General features: G+C 40.4%; 1 protein-coding gene across 3 annotated transcripts; it reads right to left on the reverse strand.

Moving 5' to 3' along the window:
- Positions 1-3,074: 3,074 nt before the first annotated feature.
- LOC103147733 (centrosomal protein of 55 kDa-like) lies at positions 3,075-8,060 on the reverse strand. 3 transcript variants are annotated; one of them, XM_016678709.1, is made up of 10 exons: positions 7,919-8,059; positions 5,997-6,158; positions 5,778-5,861; positions 5,260-5,379; positions 5,008-5,158; positions 4,651-4,774; positions 4,368-4,557; positions 4,128-4,202; positions 3,784-3,906; positions 3,075-3,480 (listed from the first exon to the last, which is right to left on the reverse strand). In XM_016678709.1, exons 2-10 carry the CDS (start codon positions 6,147-6,149, stop codon positions 3,289-3,291), a joined length of 1,212 nt encoding a protein of 403 aa, XP_016534195.1. In that variant the 5' UTR covers positions 6,150-6,158; positions 7,919-8,059; the 3' UTR covers positions 3,075-3,288. The 3 variants fall into 3 exon arrangements, with proteins under 3 accessions (XP_016534195.1, XP_007566293.1, XP_016534196.1); XM_007566231.2 differs by having other exon boundaries at positions 5,320-5,379; positions 7,919-8,058; XM_016678710.1 differs by lacking the exon at positions 3,784-3,906 and having other exon boundaries at positions 7,919-8,060.
- Positions 8,061-9,357: the final 1,297 nt, after the last annotated feature.

The raw sequence follows: 9,357 nt of genomic DNA on the forward strand, positions 1-9,357 counted from the left end.
AAAAAAAAAAAGGACTCACAGAGATGTGACATCGGGGGGAAAGCTGCGAGGAATCGACACTGCGCTTTCGCACAACGCGTTATCTTTGGTGCATGTGCATGACATGGGACAGCGCTGCTGCCTGGCTCTCTTGCTCTCCACTGAAGGTACAACAGAAGCCACCACGAGTAAACCGAGCCAGAGCCACCTCCTGGGTATTCTGCATGTATTTTCCATCCTTGGGAACCGCTGCGGGCACGACTTGCGCGTCGAGCAGCCCTACACATGAACCAGGCTCTCCGCCGTGCTTCCCTCCCCTGCTGCTGCTGCTGCTGCTGCTGCTGCCAGGAGGCCGAGCGACGCGCTGTCCGCCCCTGTTGTCTCCACCGACGGGGCTGCGCGCCTTCTTCGCCGCCGATCCGGGGAGTGGAGGGTGATCGAACCCGGAGTCCTCCCCCGTCTGATCTGCAATTACACAACCCGGACGAAAAACAACAACAAAACAAAACAAAACAAAAAAACAAAAAACAAAGAAAAAACACGAGCGTGTATCTTCTGTGGCACAGATGAGAACTAATCAGAAGTGCGGTGTGTGTGGAGCAGAGGAGAACGCCAGCTGGCGCTGTGACAGACGCGGTGTCAGGGCAGGTGGGGATCCCAGCGGGAGCAGACGGAGCATCTCTATCCAAAAACCACGCCTATGGTTTCAGCCAACGCTACGCGCTCGATGTCAACCTCCTGGAGGATTCCGCCCAATGGGCAGGCGGATCTGGTTTTATTTTTTCCCCTCCATCAATCAACATGTACAGTACAGACAATCACTGTAAATTAAACTCCAACACGAACCAGCTGATTGCTGCCTGTATGGTGCAGACGCTACCTAAGCTGTCCATGAGGGAAGCGGCTTGGAAAACCGGGTTAGAATCGATTGTTGCAGACTGATGGAAATGCACCTGCAACATACTGACTTATTACAAACCCATTAGCCTTAGTTACATTTAAAAACTTGGTTTTAGATAAATAATATATTCATTTGGCGCATTTCCTGGCTTCTTCCCGGTTGCCATGGTGACAAGAAGATGCTCATAATGTTTGAGACCAGTGCTGAAAGGGAAGTCCTTCGGACGTCTGTTCAGCTAACAGAAAAACCCCAGGGCCCCTTTTAATCTAAAGTATCATCTCTGTAAATTAGAATGTCATCAGAAAAGTTACTAACTGAATTTGAAAAGTCAAACTCATATTGATTCATTACACACAAAGTGATATTTCAAGCATTTATTTCTGTTCATTTATATTATTATGACCTTCAAGTAGAAAACATATTTCTCAGACAATTAGAATATAATACAAAATGAGTAAAATATATTTTGATACAAAAATGTGCAGCTGCCCAGCAGGCAGTCATTGAAACCAGAAACGGTCATTGGTTAAGAAGATGGCCATTTACAAACTACTGTAACCAAGCATACTTATGGAAAGTTGAGTGGAAGGAAAAAGTGTGGCAGAGGTATGTGCACAAGCAAGAGGGATAAACAGGATGACTGAGTTGTAAGGCAAACCCTGTTGAAGATATATATATATATATTTTTTTTTTTTTGAGCCACCTCACGCAGAAGTATTCAAGAAATAATCCACAGCATCGTCACTCCCTGGGGTATCCACTTCAGAACCACAAATTTCAGAAAAATCTTACCTAAGCTGAGACGAACGAGAGGCTGGACTGTTGATCAGCTGTTTATCAGTGGCTCAAATTCCTTAAGAAATGAAGGTGCCATGAGTCTGGAGGAAGAGAGTAGAAACACAGAAGCCAACGTGTTTCAGTTGCAGTGACAAGGTAACACACAGATGAATATGGGAGCCGAGAGATCTGATGCTGATGGGCCACAGAATCAAGTCCAGAGTCAGCGCCAAAATCTACCGGGAAATTCTTGCGCACCTTGTGCTTCCTCTGCTGACAAACTGATTTCTTTTTCCATCAGGACCTGACACCTGCCGACACAGCAAAACTATCAATATCTCTCAGGTAATGTTGGGAGGGAGATGAGATACCTCAGCAACAACAGTAAAGAGCATCAAGCCCGCTGGAAAAGAAAGCCAGACTTCCTTAACACCTCAGCAAAGTCGCAGGCGGATTCCCGCCATGCACTAATGCAGGAATTAAAAATAATCAGTGCAAATGGTAGGGCCCATGGAGTCATCTTTCTGCCAGTTGACATTCTGTGTTGAAAATAGTTTCTTTATTGGATTTATGCAGATCTTTTGATAAACTGAATCCTCGGCTATTATTAGCATCATTCAAACAGCTGAAATGCGTCACAGCTTGGGTTCCACTGCGTTTGCCTGCAGAACATCACATTGACAAGACCTCTTCCTCTTTGCCAGAAATGCGTGCCGAGAAGACTTCTGGGAGTCTTCACTACATAATTCTTCAGATCCCATTAGAGTTGTAGGATTAATATGTTTACCCACTGTATGCGCACCAGATCCGTCTGGGAAGAAGCTTTTTAAAAGGTCTCTAAATAAATACACTCTGTTCTCCACCTCCTGTCTCCCTGTCCCTGATGTGATTACACCATTAGATGCCCGGTGCCAGTTTACCATGATAACACAGTTCTGCCTGTATAAATGAAAGCAGGGCATTTAGAGAGGGAGAGGGGAGGCGGTGGTCTGGATGTCATATTTAGTGGTATGCAAGTGTATTGTGCCAGAAAGAACGGAGTCTCTTCTTCTCAGAGGAAAAATGTGGGATCGGGTTGGGCAAGCCTAGCAGCCAAAGTGTTTTTCTCACTTTCAGTTTTGCTGCACTACACGAAGAACACTGGATTTCATTGTTGTGCTGGTTGGTGGTGGAGTTTCATAAATGTCATCATTCACAGTGTGTAGTCATATTCTTTCAGTGGAATTTGGGACAAGTGTCCTGTGACTTATGTAACTTCATTTCCAGCTGTTTCAACGTACTTCCTCCCTTTTGGAGAGTATTTTAGATCTTTGAATGATACACACAGATTTTACAAGGCACTTCACCTCTGGTACTTTGGGCCTTTACTTTGTTATGACTTGCTCCACTGGGGGAACACAGAGAGCTCAGCTTCATGCCTAATCAATGATTAAAGGTTTAATCCAGTCATTTTACATCAATTTATTTTCATGAAGAAACAGAACAAATCTCCAGGTAAAATGCATTTCAAATCATTTCAGAACTGCGGTTCTAAACTGACATGCAGGCAAAATTGCAGATTATTAACAGGCATTGAACATGTGCTGTGACTCCTAAACAAAGAACCAGAACTGAACTTTCACGGGTTAGATTCACTCCAGACAGATTTCCAGGTGCTTCAGCAGCTCTCTGTATTCGCTGGCTGGGTACTCGTTCTGGCAGGTGGGACACTCCAGGACGCTTTCATTCAGCACGCTGGTGTGAGAGGAGGACACCGGGTTGTCTCCGGGGGACGAGGAGGGCGGCATCGCCTCTTCACATGAGTCCGGGTCCTGCTGGTCTCTCTGACACGAACAGAGCCAACAGAGTGAGTCAGTTCAGATCAAGTATCAGGTTGAGCCTGACTTCTAGGAGAATCTGTAATTCTTATCCTATGAGACTCAAAGCTGCACAGGTTTCACAGTAAGAGGTGAGAGGATGTGTATGGTAATAAAAGCAGAAGCGTTAATCTAACTTTGGCCTTACTTTGAAGTAAGACGCTTTGCTTCCTACGCTGAAGTAAGAAGCAAAGCGTCTTACTTCAGCGTCTCTGAGTTTCATCACAGAGAAGAACTACAACCTGAGCTCTTTGCCGTATTCATGCCAACCTTTGCCTGATCTGGGGAAAGGCCTTCAGCTCTAGGAAGCTTCTTCAGAATTCTGATCATTTGCTTCTTTAAATATGAAGAGTCCCGCTTTGCATCCTCAAGGTCTTGTGAAGAAATCTTGATCTAGAATTTAAAAAAAAATAAATAAATTGCCAATGCAGGGAAACTTGTAAAAGTGTAGCGGTATTGGAAGAACATTTGAAAGCTCTTTTTTTATAAGCAAAACCTCACGGAAGGAAGGAGTAAAAATTAATCTGCAGCTAAATGGATTAGGAGCATCCAGATGCTTCGTAGGTAAAGAAATCAGAACTGAGACAAGTGGAAAACGTTTGTTTCTGTCCTACCTGTCTTTCCAGCTCTGAAATCTTTTCCTGGTCTGCATGGTGATGGTTTAACATGTACCTCTGATAGAGGCTCGCCTGAGAAACAAGCAGACATTTTTGTTTTCTGGTCTAGAGTCCTTCATTTTCTGACATGAATGGAAAGATTTTTTTATTTTTTATTATGGTTTTACAAACTAGCTACTAACATTGTAGTTTTAAGAACTGGACTGTATCATAGGTCGGCATGTCATGAGCATTTACCTGCAGCTCAAAGTTCGTAGACCTCCGTTTCTCCTCCTTCAGCCTGGCTTGGAGTTCTTGGGTCTCCTCCCTCAGCTGTTGCTCTTCCTCCTCTGAGTTATGACATTCTTCTTTTGGGCTTCCTTTGTTTATTATTTCACTCTTCAGGTGGTGGGTGAGAGCCTCCAACTCTTCTTCTCTTGCCCTGAACCTAGACGTTGGAGTTCTTATGTAGCTGACAACCGCATGCAATCTTCCCTGTTTAAGACGGGACTGAGAGGGTCTCATTTTGCCGCACGCGTACCTTTTTTCAGCAATGATCAGCTCCTGATGAGTCACTTCAACTTGTTTTTTAAGCATGTCCAGCCAGAGATCAGCCTCTTTCACGAGGCTTTCATAGATTTCTTTAACCTGTCTTTTTGCCTCTGCTGTGTTGAAAGGATTACAAGGCAACAGAAAGATAAGTAATGGAACTTGTTAAAGTTGTTTACTAAGCACTATGTCATCTTGGGAAAAAAAAATCCTGCAGATGGTAATGATCACTGTCACTATGGGATACCACAAAACAATCTAGATGTCTTAGAAAACCTAGTTGTGATAGTAGGCTGCCCTCTGTTGTATTACTGGTGAATACTTGCTGCCCACTGTCCCTTTGACTCACCATATGAATGCTCCTCATTGTGCTGCATTGAGTGGGCCTGGTTGGTTTCATTCAGATGCTTCTCCAGCCATAACATTTTGTCCAGAATTGCCCTAACATAGGCCTCTCTCTGCTGGTCATATTCCAGCCACTGCTTGTTCTTTTCCAAAGCCTTGAAGGATCGGATAAATGAATGAGAAGAACACAAAGAGGCAGCTGGACGAGGAGAGGAATGTGAAGCCCAAATACTTAGCGACATGCTATGAATCTGACCCAGTCATACTTTGTCACATGAAAAATTAAAGCGAGCAAAGTAATTTTCACAACACTTGCATCGTTGAGCATATGCTGCAGATGTGAGACAGCTTCGTCATTGGAGAATGATGGGGAATCCTACAAGACAAGAGAAAACACAGAGCGTCGCACCTTTCAAAATCAACCATTAACGTCAACATAATTTCAACGGCAACAGTGAAAAACGAGCCGCGCGGAAGGAAAATCTGTGAAAATTCACAGAAACAAACATGAGGCATGATTAATCCAAAACAAGAGAAAGAAAAACTGCTGCCATCTAGTGGTTTAAATCGAGTAAGACAAGAGCTCCCTTAGAAGAAGATGAGAGCAACATAACTTAGTTTAGCAGTTTTGCTGTTGTACCTCAAATATTTCGCAATGCTGCGAAACATTTCTGCTCCTTTTTCTGTGACATCACAGCAATTAGTCGGTGTCGACTCGACTTTTATCGTGCTCACCTCGATGTTAAAAAAATGTGAACACCTGCGACCCCCTACCTCTGAGGTCGAAGTTGTTTTTTCATCTTTTGCCGGAAGCTGCTGACGACTCTCGAGCTGCAGAGTTTCAAGAGTGAGGAGTTTCTGTAAGCAGGTCCACAGCAAAAAAGTGGTTTTAAAAGCCAAGAAAAATATTAACATAAATAGAACAATATAGGTAGACTCTCAGAAGTTCTTTCCAACAATAGCTAAAACATAATTTAACTTCGCTGTGCTTACCTCCACAAGCTTATTATGTTCGGCGTGATGATGGGACACCTCTGCTAGAGTCTTCTTCAGCTGGATATTCTCCTTCTTTAAGCTGCTGATGATCCTTACGAGCTCAAAGCTGAGTTTTTTCTTGAGTGAGGCATTGCTTTTATAGGCTGTCATCTTTATTACCTGATAAGAAGAATTAGAGCCAGTAGAACAACAGGAGACTGGAAGATGCTGTGTTTTGTAAATATGAAAACACAAAAACATCCACACTGTAGTAGTACAAATCACAAAGCTGTTGTTTTTCAAAGCACCTTTTGCAATATTACGTTTTATCTAGAAACTTGAGGTAAAGCAACCCGGTGCTTTCGGATGCTACGAAGGCATTTGACTAAAGCGTAGCCTGGTATCTTTGGTCTTATTGGTGTCTTCTATAGTAGCTTAAAAACGTAATTCATTATTTTTTTTTTTTTTTTTGCATTATCTTTACTCTTTTTTTTCTTAATTCTCTATTTAGACAATTTAATTATTAGTAGGCGAGGTAGGGGGCAGTATGAGACTCCAGCAGAATAATATCTTAACAAAAAAAAAAAAATTTTTTGTGTATAAACAGAATGAATTTAATAAAGGTAAATGCTTGTCTAATCAATGGAAACCAAAAAAAAAAAAAAAAAAAAAATCCTGTTCAGGGAAATTTTAGATAAAAGAAACAAAAGAATAAGAATGGCCACAGGTGAGTACATTTCTGTTGCAAAAGAAACAGAAAGTGATTTTATAAGCTCAGTAAGTACCTTAGTTTTAATATGACAAATATATGCATCTAATAATGGGAAATGTCAATGTTTATCTTGCAAATTTAACACTTTTCGACAACACAGCATATCCAAGTTATTTGTCAATAAAATGTAAAATTAATTTAAAAAAAAATCTGATATTTTTGGAGGATATTTCTTCCTTGGTGGCCAATTTTATTTTATTATTATTTTTTTTTACATACAATGGCCCTAAGACAAACACAAAAATGTATAAAATTATGTAATCTTTTTCGTTTAAAACAAAAAAAGTCAACATTTATTTCTACTGCTAAATAAATTATATATCAGTTGATTATTACAGGTAATATATGTAACATTTGCTGTTTTGAAACACATACTGAAGACAATGAAAACCTTCTAAGTTTCGCTGTAATTTACAAGTGCTTACTTATCAGAATAGCACATATACATAATATACATTTCCAAAGCTTTGTCATCCAAAGTAATTTATATCACAGGAACAGAAAAGGAAAGTTTAAGTAGTTTTGAAACCAACTCTTCAAAACCTTTAACCTTTGGTACCAGTATCTCGGCAATGCATACCAGGCAATGAATGTTTTACCAGGAGTTAGTGAATCTTTGTTTGTCTTACAAACAGCAATCAAAAATCAACACTGATAATATTTCTAGAAAAAAACATAACACCTGATTTCATCTGAAATTATCGATGGTTAGGCTATGAGGGCAGCTAAGCACATTTCTAGAAGATAGGTTAGCTAAAACAATCATTTTTAAAGCCTCATTTTTACAAACATAAACATAGAGGAAAGTGACCCATAGACAAACTTGTTTTTAACAAACCTCAGCACGTTAAACAAGCTGACGGTTTACTTTCGAGACTTCCGGTTGGGTAAACAACTGAAAGTCAACCGTTGGGTAAATAAATTAGACATTTATTTACCCAAAGAAGATCATTTTCCGATCTGATAAGTGTTTCTTTTCTGTCTGTCTTGATCTTTTAAAAATATATATAATTTCTCGGTTCGTCAGTCAGTCTTATTGTGTATATTAGATTTAGCTAGCTGAACAAATTAAGCCAACGCTACCGGTGGTATTCTGGGAATTTAACATGTAAAGGATTTTAACACTGTTTCAAACGAAACCCATTGAAATTGGTTATTTTATTTTTACCTGAAAACGTCTGCTGCTATCAAAAATGTGGCCTTATTCTTCTGAGGTATCCTTTTTTAAACGGAACTCACTACAAGCGTTAGGCGCGAAAGCTTCCGTTTGTAAAAAGAAAACAGCGGGTTCAATCACCGCAGCAACGTTTTGGCACAAATTCAAAGTTCCGTTGCAGTTTATACAGTGACAAAAACATCATCTAGAGAGAATCACAAGATATTAAATTTGCGTAATAAATTATTATTATTATTATTATTATTATTATTATTATTATTATTATTATTATTATTATTATTATTTTGCNAATCGAAGTGTTATTACTGCAGATTTACTTGTCTAAAATCACATAACTCCTGCAGGCTTGAACAGGTGTGCTTCCATTTCACTTAAAGAGGGGTTATGAGCCTTATATCTCGACATTGGAGGCTTGGGGAGGGGAGATTTATTTACCCTCAATGAACGCGTGGCCTCCCACGAAGTAGGCTTTTTTTCCAATCTTTCTAGCATCAGCTACCAAAGGCCACAGAAGTTGTCTTTTTTTACGATTTGCAGAGATCGGATTTGCAGAGATCTTTGGTGAAGCGGAGCTTGTTGTCGTGCAGAAATCTTGATGTTTTTGCCGCTTTCCAGAAAGCATCACGCAGTCGGCAGGACAGGAACCTGATGATGATCGGTCTAGGAGCGCTGCGATCTTTCGTCTTGGGACCCAGTCGGTGAGCGACATCTATGAAGGATACCTGCGTGTTCTTTTCCTCAGGAATTATAGCCTGGGAGATTTTAATAGCAACCAGGCGAGCATCTTCATTATCCCTCTCGCCAGCAAATATTATCTTAAAGCACTTAACAAGACAGTCTAAATAATATCTACTCTTAGAAATATGTAATCAAATTTATCCAATACAATCAAATATGTTCAAATTCAATTAGACATTTCAGATCCTATTTGTAAAGCAATTTAGTCAAAGTCACTTTATAATGCCATTTTGATGTAAATTTATTTAAGGAAGCCAGAGAATTCTTGGCACCAGTAGTTCTCGCAAATGCCATTAAAATTATATAAAAGGTATATTCATCATTATTATTCAGCTTTATATGCCTGTGGTTGTCAATCATTGTTATACATTGAAAGGATAGCAATGACTTGTTATTGTTAAGCACCTGGATTTAGAAAAAAAATACAGCATGATCGCATTTTTCAATACCAGCCATCAGAGTGTAATCATCTGTGTTTCAGTCCAGCTTCATGCCAGTGGTACTTCCAAATAAAGTTAGGGAGAGTGAACAGAAGCAACAGCACCCTCTAGTGCCACAATATCCGATGGTCACCTAATTCTGAGTTTCAGCGGCAGTACCAATAGGTCCGCTAGAGAGCAGTGTTGCGCAGAATTAAAACAAAATTGAAATAACCTTTCATAACTACGCTGGGGGGATCAAAAGCGACGAGG

Source organism: Poecilia formosa, unplaced genomic scaffold (genome assembly GCF_000485575.1).
Source record: "Poecilia formosa unplaced genomic scaffold, Poecilia_formosa-5.1.2 Scaffold188, whole genome shotgun sequence".
Taxonomy (NCBI): Eukaryota; Metazoa; Chordata; class Actinopteri; order Cyprinodontiformes; family Poeciliidae; genus Poecilia; species Poecilia formosa.